At 45.2% G+C, this 18,721-nt stretch overlaps 1 protein-coding gene across 2 annotated transcripts in view; it reads right to left on the bottom strand.

The window, feature by feature from the left end:
* LOC140206272 (very-long-chain enoyl-CoA reductase-like) overlaps window positions 1-18,721 on the bottom strand; it is a 112,683-nt gene that overhangs the window by 35,048 nt on the left and 58,914 nt on the right. The window contains exons 2-4 of one of the 2 annotated variants that reach the window (XM_072274602.1): window positions 15,344-15,394; window positions 14,737-14,788; window positions 8,151-8,195 (exon numbers count right to left, since the gene is read on the bottom strand). In XM_072274602.1, coding sequence (XP_072130703.1) covers window positions 8,151-8,195; window positions 14,737-14,788; window positions 15,344-15,394 — 148 coding nt within the window. Of the gene's footprint in view, window positions 1-8,150; window positions 8,196-14,736; window positions 14,789-15,343; window positions 15,539-18,721 lie in introns of those variants that run through there. The other variant, XM_072274601.1, reaches the window with a different exon arrangement.

The raw sequence follows: 18,721 nt of genomic DNA, 5'->3' as shown, positions 1-18,721 counted from the left end.
ACTTTACAACTCCTCCCTTGGAGGGTCAGACACCCTGAGCCGATAGGCTGGTCCTGGATTTATTTCATAATTTACTGGCATAATTTACATATTACTATTTAACTATTTATTGTTCTATTACTATTTATTATTTATGGTGCAACTGTAATGAAAACCAATTTCCCCCGGGATCAATAAAGTCTGACGATGACTAGGAAGCAGAAAGCCTTGCAAAGACCATGTGCTTGCTGTAAAGGTGACGAAAGCAGAGAATCATGCAAACAAACACTCAGCAGGTCAGGGGATGTGTGGAAATATAAGCAACTGCCGAGGCTGAAAATCCAGTTTTCTATCAGATTTCTGCAGTGCTTTTGATTTCCATTGTCATGAAGGTGAGAGAGTCAGAAGGAGGATGTGTTTCAGTGAAGATAGCTTGTAGTAATCCTATGGGGTTTCATGCTGTGTGGGAGAACAAAACTTTGCAAGGTAACCAATATGCATGCGAGCCAGGCATTGTTTAACAGCGGGGCTGTATAGATTAGCTGAGGTAGGTTTCAGTGAGACGAGCTGATCCACTCCAGAGGGTCCTTGCTGGCTGGGTGTACAGCAGTGGGATGCGTCACCTCGGTAGAGATAGGGAAAGGAGTGAGGGGTAGTTATGTAATGGTGAGGTTTTATCATCGGTACTGTATAGCATATAATTGCCAGCAGGTGGATCCCTTCCCAAAAATCAGAATCAGGTTTATTATCACTGACATAGGTCACGAAACTTACTGTTTGTGACAGCAGAACACTGCATACATAAAATATACCATAAGTTCCTGACAGAAATATATATATATCTGTACTGTATACTTCATTTATATGTTTATAATTTTATAATTTATTTATTATTGTAATTTAGGGTATACACATATCTACTGTATAGTATATATACAGTACAGATATAAAATTAAATAAATAGTGCAAAAACAGTGATAAATTGTGAGATAGTGTACATGGGTTCATTGTCCATTCAGAAATCTGCTGGTGGATGGGTAGAAGCTGTTCCTAAAACATTGACTGTGAGTCTTCAGGCTCCTATACCTCCACCCTGATGGTAGCAATGAGAAGAGGGCACGTCCTGGGTGATGGGGTCCTTAAAGATGAATGCTGCCCTTTTGAGGCATTGCCTTTTGAAGATAATCTCGAAGGTGCAGAGGCTAGTGCCCACGATGGAAGCTGGCTGTTTAAGAGCACTCTGCAGCTTTTTTCTGATTCCAAAAGCTAGTTGGCAAGGCCAGACTGTGAGTGCAAGCCCCTGTGGGACTGAAAAGGTCCGTGTGCCCTCGCCCAGGAGGGTATGTGAGACCACCATCTAGAAACTCCCATCTAGGTCCTGATTTGGAAATTTATCCAACTCCCTTCCTAACGGCTCATCACCACCCTCCCAAGGGCAATTATTGATGGTAGGTGGACACTGGCCTTGACAGTAGTGCCCACATCCCACAGATGGGTGCCACGGTAGCTATTACAGCTGGGAGCATTCTGGAGTTCGGAGTTCAGAGTTCAATTGTGGTGCTGTTTTGCAAGGAGTCCCTGTACATCCTCCCTGTGGAATGTGTGGGTTTTCCCCAGCTGCTCCGGTTTCCTCCCACAGTCCAAAGACGTTCTGGGTAGGTTAATTGGCCATTGTCAGCGCCAATGACCCAGTTCAGTTCCACCACTGTCTGTCACAAGTTTGTACTTTCTGTCCGTGACCGTGTGTAGGTTTCCTGCAGTTGCTGCGGTTTGCTCCCACATTCCGAAGACGTAGGGGTTAGTTGGTCACAATGGATATAATTGGGCAGCACAGACTGGTCGGGCCAGAAGGGTCCGTTACCATGTTGTATCTTCAAATACAAATGGAAGTCTATGGAGGGGGGATGCCTGACCAGCATTTTGTGTGCGTTGCTCAAGATCTCCAGCACCCGCACAATCATTTGTGTCTCTGATGCTCTGCATCAACTGTTCTTTTATTATACAGGGTCTGAAAACTGGAATCATCACCCCACCTGCACGGGCAGATAACCTTCACCAGAAGGACTATAGCAGGTCAAGAAGGCAACTGACAACAACCTTCTCATGGGCAATTAGCGATGGGATCAAATTTATTAACCATATACATTTACATCTGTTAGGAATTTGCTGTGTCCTGCAACAAACAAAAAGATTCAACAAGTATACAAATAAAGAATTATGTATAAAAGTTCAAAATAAATTTATTATCGAAGCACCTATATGTCACAATATACAACCTTGAGATTTGTAAATTCATATATGTCACCATATATAACCCCGAGATTTGAAATTTAACCTCTAAAATGAATTGAGGTTAAATTACAGATATGAATTAAAATGTGCATAAATACATAAATACCATCAAATATTTACAATATGAACATAGGAACATAGAAAACCTACAGCACAATACAGACCCTTCGGCCCACAAAGCTGTGCCGAACATGTCCTTACCTTAGAAATTACCTAGGGTTACCAATAGCCCTCTATTTTTCTGATTTCCATGTACCTGTCCAGGAGTCTCTTAAAAGACCCTATCGTATCCACCTCCACCACCATCGCCGGCAGCCCATTCCACGCATAAAAAAACTTATCCCTGACATGTCCTCTGTACCTACCTCCAAGCACCTTAAAACCGCCCTCTCGTGCTAGCCATTTCAGCCCTGGGAAAAAAGCGTCTGACTATCCACAGGATTAATGCAGCGTTATAAAAAGTGGTTTGCTGTGTTTACAGTGCAGTACTGAGATAATGGAAGGGGGTTGGGGGATCAGATTAACTATCTAGGGGGAAAAACTTTGAAGCTGGCCTAAGGCTTTTATGTTAATAGCCCTATAGTGCTTTCTGGAAGGGAGCTTTCGGAAAAGCTCTTGTCTGGATGGGTAGTGTCCACAATGATTATTCCTGCCCGCTTCTTTGTCCTGGGCTCATACCAGTCCTGCAGTGAAGGTAGACTACAGCGAATGACCTTTCCCGCCATGCTGACAGTTTGTTGTAGTTTTCGTGTATTGTGAGGGGATGCTGTACCAAACCAGACAGACATGGCCGATGTGAGGATGCTCTCTGTGAAGGCAGTGCGGAATGGCACCAGTATGTTCTGGGGGAGATGGAATAGGCAATAAATTCTGCCTTGGTGGCAACGTCCAGATCCTGAAAATGAAATAAAAGAATTCAAGGGTGACTTTAGACGGCAAATTGGACCTCGCTCTTTCAAAGGTTTGGGCTGCAGTTATTTTGGCAAGGGATCTGAGTGGGGACTGATTTGCCCCGACACACTGGACGGGGATTGAAACCGTTGCTCACTCCATATTAGTGTTAGCCCCGTGATCAGGATCACATCCACCGGCCGCTGAACATGCCGTCACAAGCAGATTCTTTCAGCAGAGCACATTTCTGAGATTCCAGAACTATTAAGGTAGATAAACAGAGCGTGTTATCTGCAAGTCAGTAAGGCACCACATGCAATCCCTTCATCTGACTCTGTAAAAGGGAACCGGGCTCTTGCCCTCGCCCAGTGAAGTAAGTTGCATGCCAGTGGCAGTGAAACTGTGGCGTCTTCGCGTCAGTCAGAAACCTGCCAGTACTGGAAATCTGAAAAGAAGTGTTTCCAGAACTTGCTTCAATGCTCAAGCTTTGATTCTATCTGCCTCGGCCCAAATAAAGGAGATTTAAGCAACTAGGACGGATTGGAGGATATCACTACGCCCACACCTCCTACAATCGCTCCTCTGCGGATCGTCACCTCGCCATTGTGGAGAGGCTTGTGGGTTCCTGACATCCCGAGAGCGATGCCCTCCGGGGTTTAGCCGCCTGGAGCTTAGCTCCAAGTCGGGTTACCCACAGGGGCATTCCACAGTTGAGGCTGGAGGAAGATGACGACACACCAGAACGACAGTGAAAATGCAGGAAGGCTGCAGCAGTGAAGAATCCCCAGTCATCGTGCACCCTGTGCCACTAGACCCTGACCCCAATCTGTCAAACACTTTGTGGCGGCTGCCCCAGGATCAGCTCCCCATGTTAAATAAAACCAGCTGCAGGCATTCTCCTCTGAGGGAATAACCCTTGAGAGAACATCCGTACTTAACTCGAGAGGTCGCACATCTACAACCAGAATCACCAGTGATGGCCAAGGTAGAATTAGAAAAGCACAGAAGGCGGCTATTTGGCCCATGGATAATGTGCTGGCCTTTTAAAGAGCTTCTCATGTAGTTCCTCTCTCCTTCCCTTTCCTATGTTTTGGAATGTTCTTCTGTTCAGCCATCACCGATTTCCTTTTGAAACTTGCTATTCGATGTTCCCCAAAACCACTTCAATGGAACGCACTTTCGGAGTGAGGGTAGAGGCAGATACATTAAGCAGATTTAGGAGACTCTTAGATAGACACGTGTATGAAAGAAATATGGGGGGGAATAAACAGTCGAACTTTAGGGCCAAGACTCAACCCAAAACATGACTCATTATTCAACACTGACAACACGCTGGAGGAACTCAGCAGGTCGGGCAGCATCCGTGGAAACAATGAGTCGACGTTTCGGGCTGGAACCCTTTGTCAGGACTGAAGAGGGAAGAGGCAGAGGCCTTATAAAGAAGGTGGGGGAGGGTTGGAAGGAGAAGGCTGGTGGGTTCAGTTGAAAAACCAGTAATTTGAAAGACAAAGGGGTGGGGGAGGGGAAGCAGGGAGGTGATAGGCAGGAAAATAATGGGTAGTAGAAGGAGGTGGAACCATGAGGGAGGTGATAGGCAGCTGGGGGAGGGGGTAAAGTGAAATAGGGATAGAGGAAGGGAAGGGGAGGGAATTACCGGAAGTTGGAGAATTCTATATTCATACCAAGTGGCTGGAGACTACCTAGACGGTATATGAGGTGTTGCTCCTCCAACCTGAGTTTAGCCTCATCATGGCAGTAGAGGAGGCCATGTATGGACATATCTAAATGGGAATGGAAAGCAGAGTTGAAGTGGGTGGCTACCGGGAGATCCTCTCTGTTATGGCGGACCAAGCGGAGGTGCTCGATGAAGCAGTCCCCCAATCTGCGTCAGATTTCACCGATATCTCGGACACTTCTCTCCTCTTTCTCAATGTCTCGGTCTCGATCTCTGGAGACAGACTGCCCACTGACATCTTCTACAAGCCCACTGACTCTTATAACTACCTCAACTATACCTCTTCCCACCCCGCCACATGCAAAAATGCCATTCCCTCAACAGGGACAGAGTTCCCCTTGTCCTCACCTACCACCCCACCAGCCTCCGGATCCAGCACATTATCCTCCGCAACTTCCGCCACCTTCAACAGGACCCCACCACTAAGCACATCTTTCCCTCTCCACCCCTCTCCACCTTCCGCAGGGATCGATCCCTCCACGACTCCCTTATCCACACGTCCCTCCCCATGGATCTCCCACCTGGCACTTATCCCTGTAAGCGTAAGTGCTACACCTGTCCCTACACCTCCTCTCTCGTCACCATTCAGGGCCCCAAACAGTCCTTCCGGGTGAGGCAACACTTCACTTGTGAGTCTGCTGGGGTCATCTATTGCATCTGGTGCTCCCGGTGCGGCCTCCTCTACATCGGTGAATCCCGACGCAGATTGGGGGACCGCTTCGTCGAGCACCTCCACTCCGTCCGCCAAAACAGACAGGATCTCCCGGTAGCCACCCACTTCAACTCTGCTTCCCACTCCCATTCAGATATGTCCATACATGGCCTCCTCTACTGCCATGATGAGGCTAAACTCAGGTTGGAGGAGCAACACCTCATATACCGTCTAGGTAGTCTCCAGCCCCTTGGTATGGACATAGAATTCTCCAACTTCCGGTAATTCCCTCCCCCTCCCTTCCTCTATCCCTATGTCACTCTGCCCCCTCCCCCAGCTGCCTACCTCCTCCCTCATGGTTCCGCCTCCTTCTACTACCCGTTATGTTTTCCCCTATTCTTTCTTCACCTTTCCTGTCTATCACCTCCCTGCCTCCCTTCCCCCACCCCTTTATCTTTCCCCTTACTGGTTTTTCAACTGGACCTACCAGCCTTCTCCTTCCCACCCTCCCCCCACCTTCTTTATAGGGCCTCTGCCCCTTCCCTCTACAATCCTGACGAAGGGTTCCGGCCCGAAACGTCGACTCATTGTTTCCACGGATGCTGCCCGACCTGCTGAGTTCCTCCAGCGTGTTGTGAGTGTTGCTTTAATCCCAGCATCTGCAGAGCATTTTGTGTTTATGACTCATTATTCTCCTCCGTTGATGCTGTCTGACCTGCCGAGTTCCTCTCGCACTTTGTGCGTTGCCGAAGATTTCCAGCATCTGCAGAATCTCTTGTGCTTTGGATGAAAGAAATATTGAGGGCTATGTGGAGGAAAGCAGCAGATTGACCTTGCGGTAGGTTAAAAGATCGGTCCAACACCTTCGAGCTCGACTGAGCGATCTGCTGTCCCTGGAGAGGACCCTGAGCACGGGCTGTCTCACGCAGAAGAACACAGATGAGGCACAGTGCTGTGATTGACTCGAATTCAAAGCGCCGAGGAAGATCGCAGCATCGGGGTGAATGTGGGGGAGGTCAGCGGACACTCTCTACGGAGATCACGGGTCGACGGCGGTTGGTAGCCAAGACAGCGACACTGCAATCTCCCTTTGCGGAAGGACTGGGTTCAAGCGGCCACTCTCCTCGGTTCTGGCGGATGGACGTTTTCGAAATTCTGAGATTTATGTGATTATTGGACTGTAGTTTATATTGCTCTCCCTCAGTTTTCTCTGTTTTCTTTCTTGCTGCTGACTAGCGGGTTGGGGTTCTGGATGGACGATATGTTGTTTTTTTGCAAGGGAGGGGGTTGGGGGGTCTGGGATTTTTGATATTCTGGCTGCCATCTTCCATATGGGCGATCTGTTAGTATTTGTATGAGAGAGGGGTTGGGGGTTTCAAGTTTGGTGTTCCAGCTGCCGTTTCAGTGTTTTCATGTGGGGAAGAGAGTGGTGGGGGAGCTTCCTAATTCAGTCCTAGGCAACACCATAACAGAAAACACAATAACAACCTACAATTTACAATACAATAGGGCAAACAACCATGAGCAATTAACTATCGGCAAAAAGGTCACATGCACAAATGTCAATAATCAAACTTAAGTAAACGTGAACATATGAACAGACTTATCAATAGAAGGAGAGCGGGAGAGTCCATTTAACAGATGTTGTGCAGGGACAGTCAGATTATTACACCCGATTCTGGGAACAAAGGGATTAACATACGAGGAGTGTTTGGCAGCTTTGGGCCTGTACTCACTGGACTTTAGAAGAATGTGGAGTAATCTCATTGAAACCTACCGAATGTTGAAAGGACGAGATAAAGTGGATGTGGAGAGGATACTTCCTATGGTGGACAGATCCAGAACTAAAGGGCACAGCCTCAAAATTGAAGGTGACCTTTTAGAACAGCAGTAAGGAGGAATTTTTTTAGCCAGAGAGTAGCAAATCTGTGGATGCTCTGCCACAGACTGCAGTGGAGGCCAAGTCCGTGTGTATATTTAATGTGGAAGTTGATCGTTTCCTGATCAGTCAGGGCATCAAAGGATATGGCGAGAAGGCGGGTGTATGGGGTTGAGTGGGATCTGTGATCAGCCATGAGGGAATGGAGGAGCCGACTTGATGGGCTGAATGGCCTAATTCTGCTCCTATGTCTTATGGAGTGAGTTTTGATGAGAAGCTGGATAGCTACAGAAGAGAGACTTTGGAGTTGATGTGTAGTCCTGGTGGTGAGGGACGTGTATCATCTCCTTGTTGGCAATTTGGTGAATAGCTGAATGCTAGGGTGGGTGGAGCCAGCAGTAAGTTTTTCACCTTTTTATTTGCTCTGGCAACGAACAGGTGTTGAAATAACTTGGGCATGCAATTGAAACTGATTTGCACAAAAGTTCACATTTACCACTAAAAGACATCATTAAATCCCAGAAATAACTAGAGATTTGGTGCATACTGACCAAATTCAATTTTAATTGCAAAAACAGGCTAGGATTGAATTTGGTCAGTAAGCACAAAATCACTAAGTATTTTGGGAATTTTAGTGGTAAATTAATCATGCCCAATCTCCCAGAGTTTGAACTCGATTATTTCAAATGGAATAAAGTCATTGATAGCTGCACGGTACTTACTAGGATCTAACCTGATGGATTGTCTCGCTGGATACCACTGGGGGTCTAAAAAAAAGAGATGTAAAAATAGAATTCATCTGTTATTGCAAAGTGTCACATAGCAGTTATGAGCTTTTAATGGAGAGGTTCTGGAATGAGGCGAGTATATTTCCCACAAGGAAACCATCCCCAAATGAATTCTGCCCACCTAAACGCGCCTCTGCTTCTCTACCTTATTTTCCAAGGCTTGTATATGTTGTGAAGAGCTCGCTGTGTGGTAGTAGTCTAGAATTAGCACGTCCTGAAACATCCCAGTGAGGGCTGTTTTGTGATTCCCTGTGCTACTGGCTGCCCCACTTATTCTGAGCAGAATCAAAGTGGTACTGACAGAACAAGTGATGTCATTTCTTCATCATCCTCATAGGACCAGGCATAATTAATTTGATGATATTGCTCTTTCAGTCTTATCTGGATGATACAACACAATACAGAATAAAGCAATTCCAGTGGCGAATCCGTAAAATTCATCGCCACGGGCAGCTATGGAGGCCAAGTCATTGGGTATATTTAAGCAAAAGTTGATAGATACCTGATTAGTCAGGGCATGAAGAGATCTGGGGAGAAGGCAGGAGATTGGGACTGAGAGGAAAATTAGATCAGCCATGATGAAATGGTGGAGCAGACTTGGTGGGCCAGATGGCCTAATTCTGCTCCTATATCTTGTGGTCTTATCCGTGCTTGCTCTTTCCGAAAGTGTTTCGATTAGTGGCACCTCTCAGTTTTTTACTGCCCCTTGGAAATCCATTCTAAAATTACTCCTGGGTCCATTTTCAGGTAAGGCAACTTACATCATTTTTAAAAAACTATGTTCGATTCCCTCTAATCACTTTTCAATAAAATTAGATTTGTAGCCCATATCGGTTTTGCACCCCTTAACGTTAGAGACATTTTCTCCTTATTTACATGACCAATTCTGCTAAAAATTCCTTACCTGTTATCTAACCATCAGGGACCCACCCTAACTCTGAAGCCTCTCCAGATCAAATTAAGGCTCACACTCCCTTTCCATTATATCAAGTATTGTCTGCAACCCCTCCAAGGACTTGACATCTTTCATGAAGTGTTGTCATATGAATTCAACTCAGTAATTCTGTCAACCAGTCATTTAGAAATTCCTGGCATAACTTTCTTGCTTGTGCACCATTAATAACACCAAAGATCCTGTATCCTTTTTTTTTAAAAAGGCTTCTCAACATGACTTGCCACCAGGGACGTGTGGGACTTTAAGTATGAGCAGGCTTGGAGGTGCAATTAACAACATAACTATTGAAAACATTTGTGCAAATGTCTTATTTCCTCAACATTCTCAGTAACTATTGGGTATTGAGGCAATGACCCCTGGCACCCCCCTCTCCCTCACCCAATACACTCTCCTCCGTCACTGCAAAAATCAGGGTATCTATGCAATTGGGTGTCTGTGTTCAGGATCCTTCTTAAAATTGAAGCATCGCCCCTTATCCTTGCCCTTTCCCATTCCTCATACTGACTTCCAAAGAGGTTGCCTGACATTTCTCTGCTAAATTTCACCCACTGCACATTTCACCACCATTTTCAAGTTTGCTGCCCTCAGGAAGAATGAGGAGACAGTCGAGCAGAAGAATGAAAGGTACAATAAAAATGGGCTGGTAAGTGGCAGATGGAATTTAATGCAGACAAGTGTGATGTGTTGCATTTTGGGAGGATAAGCCAGAGTAACACTTACACAGTGAATGGTGCTGCATTGAGGAGTGAGGTAGAACAAAGGGATCCATAATTCCGTGAAGGTGGAACCACAAGTAGATAGGGTTCTAAAGAGAGCTTTTGGCACGTTAGCTTTCATAAATCAGAGCACTGAGTGCAGGAGGTTGCATATTATGTTGAAGTCTATAAGGCATTAGTGAGGTCAAATTTGGAGCATTGTGTACAATACTGATCACCTACCTTCAGAAAATATATCAATGAGATTGAAAGAGTGCAGAGAAAATTTACAAGGATGTTGCCGGGACTTGAGGACCTGAGTTATAAGGAAAGATTGAATAGGTTAGGACTTTATTCCTTGGAGTGTGGGAGATTAAGGGGAGTTTGATAGAGATACACAAAATTATGAGGGGTAAAGATAGGGTAGATGCAAGCAGGCTTTTCCACTTTGGTTGGGTGAGACGAGAACTGGAGGTTATAGGTGAAGGGTGAAAGGTGAAATACTTAAGGAGAACCTTCTTCACTTGGAAGGTAGTGCGATTGTGGAATGAGCTGCCGGCAGAAGTGATAAATGCAGGTTCAACTGCAACACTAAAAAGATGCTTGGGTAAGTCCAAGGGTGAGAGGGTTATGGCGGGCTATGGTCCAGTTGCAGTTTGATGGGACTAGGCAGAATAACGGTACAGCATGGACCAGATGGGCCAAAGGGCCTGTTTCTGAGCTGCAGCACTCTATGACTCACACAGCAGGTTTGAACGCATGTCATCGTACCTTTATCATTCCTCACAACATACAATGAGGCTACTTGGCCCATCAGGTGTCTGCCCTCTCTCAGAGCACTCCATTCCCTGTAACCTAGTCTCTCTCACATGCTTACTAATGCCCTCTCCTCCTGCCATCCACCCACACAATCTTCAGCCACCTTAAGCCTACCAGTTGTGGGGGGGGGGGGGGGGGGGGAACAAGAGAACACAGGAGGAAGCCATAAAGTCACATGGAGAGCACACAAATTCCACAAAGGAGAGATAAAAAGGCAAATACATTGGTTAGGGCAACTTTAAAGTCGTGACTGGCATTCCCTCATTTAGGTCATTAATATTACCATGAAAAAAGAGCAGATCTCCCAATCCCCATGTCTGGGAGGCTTTGAGGTAACTGACGTCTTCGGGGTTACTAATTAGTCTTCACTTCATTTGACAACCTTTATTCGGGAACAACGAATCAGCTGTCGGGGGCTCTGTACTCGGATCGCGCTCTCTCACTCTCGGTGGGGGAGAGTTTGCTGCCGATTCCTGAGTTGGAGAACGGAAAAAGCGAGGTGGCAGACTTCAGCACCGTAAATCAGTGAGTTGTTTTGCCTATGTCTCCCCTCTCTTTGAGTGACTCCTCTCTGCCCCTTCATTAGGGTGAGAGAGCCTGGAGTTTTTCAAATTGTTGGGTGAACGATCAGTTTTTGCAGATCATGGTCCTTCTTGGTGGGTGGAGGACGATGATGCTTTTTGCTAAAGTGGGGGAGAGGGAGGGGGAGGGCCAATGCTTTACTGTTGCTTGGGTGTGGGAGGGGGAAGTAGAGGCATTGGGGGTTCTAATGTTTTTACTGTCACTCATTCTTTAGGGCACTGTTCTGTTTTCATAGATGCCTGTGAAGAACAAGAATTTCAGGTTGTATAGTGTATACATTCTCTGATATTAGACCATACGACAAAGGAGCACAAGTCGGCCATTCGGCCCATGGAGTCTGCTCCGCTATTCTATCATGAGCGGATCCATTCTCCCATTTAGTCCCACTCCCCAGCCTTCTCACCATAACCTTTGATGCCCTGGCTACTCAGATACCTATCAATCTCTGCCTTAAATACACCCAATGACTTGGCCTCCACTGCCGCCCGTGGCAACAAATTCCATATATTCACCATCCACTGGCTAAAAAAATTTCTTCACATCTCTGTTCTGAATGGGCGCCCTTCAATCCTTAAGTCATGCCCTCTCGTACTAGACTCCCCCATCATGGGAAACAACTTTGCCACATCCACTCTGTCCATGCCTTTCAACATTCAAAATGTTTCTATGAGGTCTCCCCTCATTCTTCTAAACTCCGAGGAATACAGTCCAAGAGCGGACAAACGTTCCTCATATGTTAACCCTCCCACTCCTGGAATCATTCTAGTGAATCTTCTCTGTACCTTCTCCAACGTCAGCACATCCTTTCTTAAATAAGCAGACCAACACTGCCCACAGTACTCCAAGCGAGGTCTCACCAGCGCCTTATAGAGCCTCAACATCACATCCCTGCTCCTATACTCTACTCCTCTAGAAATGAATGCCAACATTGCATTCGCCTTCTTCACCACCGACTCAACCTGGAGGTTAACCTTAAGCGTATCCTGTACGAGGACTCCCAAGTCCCGTTGCATCTCAGAACTTTGAATTCTCTCCCCATTTAAATAATAGTCTGCCCATTTATTTCTTCTGCCAAAGTGCATAACCATACACTTTCCAACATTGTATTTCATTTGCCACTTCTTTGCCCATTCTTCCAATCTATCCAAGTCTCTCTGCAGACTCTCTGTTTTATCAGCACTACCGGCCTCTCCACCTATCTTCGTATCATCAGCAAACTTAGCCACAAAGCCATCTATTCCATAATCCAAATCGTTGATGTACAATGTAAAAAGAACTTGCCCCAACACGGACCCCTGTGGAACACCACTGGTAACCGGCAGCCAACCAGAATAGGATCTCTTTATTCCCACTCTCTGTTTCCTGCCAATTAGCCAACACTCTATCCATGTACGTAACTTTCCCATAATTCCATGGGTTCTTATCTTGTTAACTAGCCTCATGTGTGGCACCTTGTCAAAACCCTTCTGAAAATCCAAATATACAACATCCACTGCATCTTCCTTGTCTAGCCTACTTGTAATTTCCTCAAAAAATTGTAATAGGTTTGTCAGGCAGGACTTTCCCTTAAGGAATCCATGTTGAGTTCTGCCCATCTTGTCATCTGCCTCCAGATACTCTGTAACCTCATCCTTGACAATCGACTCCAACAACTTCCCAACCACCGGTGTCAAGCTAACAGGTCTATAATTTCCTTTTTGCTTCCTTGCCCACTTCTTAAATAGCAGAGTGACATTTGCAATCTTCCAGTCCTCCGGAACCATGCCAGAATCTATCGACTTTTGAAAGATCATCGCTAATGCCTCCGCAATCTCCACAGCTACTTCCTTCAGAACATGAGGGTGCATTCCATCTGGTCCAGGAAATTTATCTACCTTTAGACTATTCAACTTCCTGAGTACTTTCTCTGTCATAATTGTGACTGTGCACACTTCTCTTCCTTGCCAACCTTGAGTGTCGGGTATACTGCTGATGTCTTCCTCAGTGAAGACTGATGCAAAATACTCGTTCAGTTCCTCCACCATCTCCTTATCTCCCATTACAATTTCTCCAGCATCATTTTCTATCAGTCCTATATCTACTCTCATAGAAACATAGAAAATAAGTGCAGGAGTAGGCCATTCGGCCCTTCGAGTCTGCACCGCCATTCAGTATGATCATGGCTGATCATCCAACTCAGAACCCTGTACCTGCCTTCTCTCCATACCCTCTGATCCCTTTAGCCACAAGGGCTATATCTAACTCCCTCTTAAATATAGCCAATGAACTGGCTCAACTGTTTCCTGTGGCAGAGAATTCCACAGATTCACCACTCTCATCTGTCTTTTACTCTTTATATACTTGAAAAAGCTTTTAGTATCCTCTTTGATATTAATTGCTAGCTTCCTTTCATAGTTAATCTTTTCCCTCTTAATGACCTTCGTAGTTTCCTTTGGTAAGCTTTTAAAAACTTCCCAATCCTCTGTCTTCCCACTAATTTTTGCTTCCTTGTATGCCCTCTCCTTTGCTTTAACTTTGGCTTTGACTTCTCTTGTCATCCTTTTTCCACTCGAAAATTTCTTCTTTTCTGGAATATACCTGTCTTGCACCTTCCTCACTTCTCGCATAAACTCCAGCCACTGCTGCTCTGCCGTCTTTCCTGCCAGTGTCCCTTTCCAGTCAACTTTGGCCAGTTCCTCTCTCATGCCACTATAATTAAATGGAACTGTTGAACTATTGACAACCTTTATTCAAGATATAAATTTATAAAACACTTTTGTGCTCCCTATCAAGTTACCGGCTAATCTATCCTCATTTACAAACACAAGAGGATCTGCAGACGCTGGAAATGTTGACCAACACACACAAAGCACTGTAAGAACACGGGTGTCATTCAGTCTTTGAATCACGTATTTCTCTTTCAACTCCGCTCTGTGTTTATGCCTGCCGCTCCACTTTAACACCAGCCTGACATTCATCCAAACCCTATTTTTCTCTTTCATCTTAATCTTCAAATCTCCACTTATCCATGGAGCTTTAGCTCTGGATGCCCTTCTCAGTAATGAGGCTGGACCCGAACCATCTCATCTTCAAATGCCTCCCATCGCTCATTCTCTGTTTTCCTGCATTTCCTGGGGCTTTGTCTGAATATCAGGTTTCACTGGGTACATCCTCATTGTTAAATTTATACTGAAGGGCAGCTAGTGGAGGAATCAGTATCCCAGATCCAGGAATTGTCATCGATGTAAAATGGAATGGTGCAAAATAATTTACAAGCTCCCATACCAAACCAGGTTCCCATTGCACGGCTTTAGTAAAGTGAATAAGCTTTTCTGCACTAAGAAGACTGATCTAGTAAAAAAGAACATGTGCCTTGACAGGAGATCTTGATAGGAGTCTTGATGGGAAACAAATGGATAAATTAAAAGCAAGCAATTGTCAAATTATTTTTTAAAAATTCACTAGAACTATTGCTACAGATATGACTTACATGATTTATGGAACATAGATTTTATTTCTCCAACTGTCGCATTTGGTTCGACCTGAGTGAGAGGCAAATGGAATATGTTCAGTATTTGTTCATTACTGAAATCTGTTCAGTGCTAAATAAAATACATTCAGTAACACTGCTTACGAGAAACCCTATGAGGGAAAGAGTGTGGCTTTTACAACTGCAGTTTTATGAGGAAGCATTTAAGTGAGCTGCACATGACCCAGGAATGCACTTTTACCCACCAAGGATATAAATATGTGTTAATATGACATTTTAATCCCAGGCAGCCTCACAGCACTGAAAGTGACTCCCATTGCCTTGCAACAAAGTCATTTACGAAAGCAATGTCTCCGAACATGATTCTTTATTCACCTTACATGCATTGGCCGTCATTAAAAAGTTATTCTTCAAAGCCATTGGGAATTTTACATGAGATCAAATTTAGCGGGATCCTCAATAAATGCGCCACCTATTAAAGACTGCATGAGTTAGATGCTTGAAGCTGCAAAGCTGAGTATTTTTTTAAAAGAAAACCTTAATAACGTAAGAGTTTTTTAAGCTACAATGGTACCCAAGACACATTTTTAGGCGTTTAAGCTCTCACCTTGTCCAGGAAGCAGAGTTGTTCTTTGTTCTTGGCATCTAGGATTTCCACCTCAAAGAAAACAAATGATTTTACTTTTTTAGCTGAGGTTGAGGAATCTCTTGACTGCAGTGTAACATTAGGAGTGACTGTTTTCTTTTTGAAACTAGACGCAGTGAATACAGTAGATAAGTCGATGGTCTGCAGTGATGCCATTGTTTTGCAACAGGCAGACGGGTGAATGGAAATGTTGCACAGAGGCACCAGCAGCCTGGATGTGAAGAAATTGGCAACTACGCATGTCCTTGACATTTCCACATGACAATAATTGTAAGGGGGGAGTATGACAGCAGCCTGACAGAAGGACCCAACTGATGGAAATGTCCTTGTAATTTAATACTCCAGATAGCTTACTCCATCAGCCACATTTGTAGTAGAACAGATCCATTTCCTTCTCATCCAGCTGCTTCACTGCCCATACATTCATCCTTCAAACCAACACGAAGTTACAATCACAGCAAACCATATTATCAAAAACAATTCAGCCCCTTAAAAACTGGAGGTGTTTAATATGATGCAATTAAACAAGAGCATACCACACATTCCAAAATATCTAGCATTGTGAGACTGAATACCCTATGTCAACAGGCATCTCCTCACGTTACTCCCTCCGTGGCCGCTTTGTTGGGTACCTCCTGCAGCTAATAGAGTGGCCACTGAGAGTACGTTCGTGGTCTTGCACTGCGGTAGCCTCTCCACTTCAAGGTTCAATTAGATTAGATTAGATTATGAGGACACGCAGTCCTCTTTTATTGTCATTTAGTAATGCATGTATTAAGAAATGATACAATTTGTTCCTCCAGAATGATATCACAGAAACACAAGACAAACCAAGACTAAAAAACTGACAAAAACCACATAATTGTAACATATAGTTACAACAGTGCAAAGCAATACCGTAATTTGATGAAGAACAGACCATGGGCACGTAAAAGAAAGTCTCAAAGTCTCTGGAAAGTCCCATCATCTCACACAGACGATTGAAGAGAGAATCTCCCTTCCATGAGCTTCCAGCGCCGCAAACTTGCCGATGCAGCATCCTGGAAGCACCCGACTACAGTCCGACCCCGAGTCCGTCCGAAAACTTCGAGCCTCCAACCAGCCCTCCGACACCGAGCACCGAGCGCCATCTCTGCCGAGCGCTTCGACCCCGGCCCCGGCAACAGGCAATAGGCAAAGCTGAGGATTTGGGGCCTTCCCCTCCGGAGATTCTCGATCACACAGTAGCAGCGGCAGCGAAGCAGGCATTTCAGAAGTTTCTCCAGATGTTCCTCCGTGTTGTCTTCACGTTTGTCTCCATCAATCAGGATTGCGCACGGCATCCTACTTCACAAATACGATATCATTCGGAGCGGCTGCGCACGCTGCGTTGCGCCACCATCTTCTCCTCCCCTCCCAGCCTCCCTCAATGCATTGTGCATTCAGAGATGTTCTTCTGCACATCACTGTTGATCGTTCCAGATACAGTAAGACCATAAGACGCAGGAGCAGAGTTAGGCATTTCAGTCAGCCATGTCTCCCCCTCTCCAGTGCAATACATCCTTCCCGTCAGTTTGAACCAGTGTGGCCAGACTCATCTGACCTCTCTCATTAACTAGGAATTTTCTGCCACAGAATTGCTACTCACTGGATTTTTTTTTTTGTTTTTCACACCATTCTTTGTAAACTCTAAAGACTGTTGTGCGTGAAAATCCCTGGAGATCAGCAGTTTCTGAAATACTCAAACCACCCCATCTGGCACCAACGATCATTCCACAGTCAAGGTCACTTAGATCACATTTCTTTCCCTTTCTGATATTTTGAACTGAACCTCTTGACCATGTCTGCATGCTTTTATGCATCGAGTTGCAGCCACATGCTTGGTTGATTAGATATTTGCAATAACAAGCAGGTGTACAGGTGTACCTAATAAAGTGGCCACGAAGTGTATAAATGAACTAATGTTTTACATGAGTTGGACAGTAAAATTCTAAAGGCCTTTGGTCTAAGGACAAGATAGCACTGTACGGAGTTTCTTCTTTGTTATGTTAAATTTAAAATGGCTTCTTTGTTAAATTAATCTTTTAAACTGCTGCGTATGTGGATTAAAATGGCTTCTATGTTATGTTAAATGCTGAGAAAGTCTCCAGCTAGACATTTGCTTGGGTTAATACAGATAGCAGAGGTACTATTAGCCAATGGGTGTCCATATTATTCTTTCCTGGGGTGCTATGCTGTCTCATATGACTGGGAACCGGGGGCTTTTGGCGGGGAGTCGGAGGAGAGACCGTGAGGACGACGGACATGCGGGAAGGCTCAGCTTGATCACTCCAGGTGGTCCCGAGCCGCGAGTCGACGGGCTCCGGGTGGTCCCGAAGAGGGTCCTGAGCTCCAACGTGTGCACGAAGAGATTGAACTTTGATAAGCCTGGCGCCTTTTTCATTCCCTTTCTCTGTATTGAACTTATGTTAATTTCGTAGACTTAGTAATATCTATAAAGTGTACTTGGTGAAACGTACTGTGTGCGCTGGCTGATGATTGATGTTTGGAACTGATTTCGGTGGCAGTGGTACAGCAATCGACATAACCAGGAGCGGCCAGGCAGCGCCAGACGGGATTTCCCCTGGATATATACCAGCCAATATAGCTGAGCGTTACAGCACTAAAATGAAAAAGGAGATTCATATTTGATACGAAAATAATTGTTTGCAGATATTTAAATGTGACCTAGAAATTGAAAAATCGGACCTTTCTCTCAGATGCATTTGCGAATTATTTTGTAAAGAGTCCAGGGTGACTTTTACAGCATGTGTATGTGAAACATGGATAAGAGCAATACACACACATCAAACCCGACCCCTCCTACCAATACACTGGTCCCTGTACAATACCCGCAGTACACGCACCTCAAACACTGACCTCCTGCCAATACACTGGTTCCTGTACAATACCCACAGTACACGCACCTCAAACACTGACCTCCTGCCAATACACTGGTCCCTGTACAATACCCGCAGTACACGCACCTCAAACACTGACCTCCTGCCAATACACTGGTCCCTGTACAATACCCGCAGTACACGCACCTCAAACACTGACCTCCTGCCAATACACTGGTCCCTGTACAATACCCGCAGTATATGCACATCAAACACTGACCTCCTGCCAATACACTGGTCCCTGTACAATACCCGCAGTACACGCACCTCAAACACTGACCTCCTGCCAATACACTGGTCCCTGTACAATACCCGCAGTACACGCACCTCAAACACTGACCTCCTGCCAATACACTGGTCCCTGTACCATACCCGCAGTATATGCACATCAAACACTGACCTCCTGCCAATACACTGGTCC

This window comes from Mobula birostris, chromosome 12, assembly GCF_030028105.1.
Source record: "Mobula birostris isolate sMobBir1 chromosome 12, sMobBir1.hap1, whole genome shotgun sequence".
Taxonomy (NCBI): Eukaryota; Metazoa; Chordata; class Chondrichthyes; order Myliobatiformes; family Myliobatidae; genus Mobula; species Mobula birostris.
The sequence above is the reverse complement of the archived record's forward strand: the minus strand, read 5'-3'. Positions and strand labels throughout refer to the sequence as shown.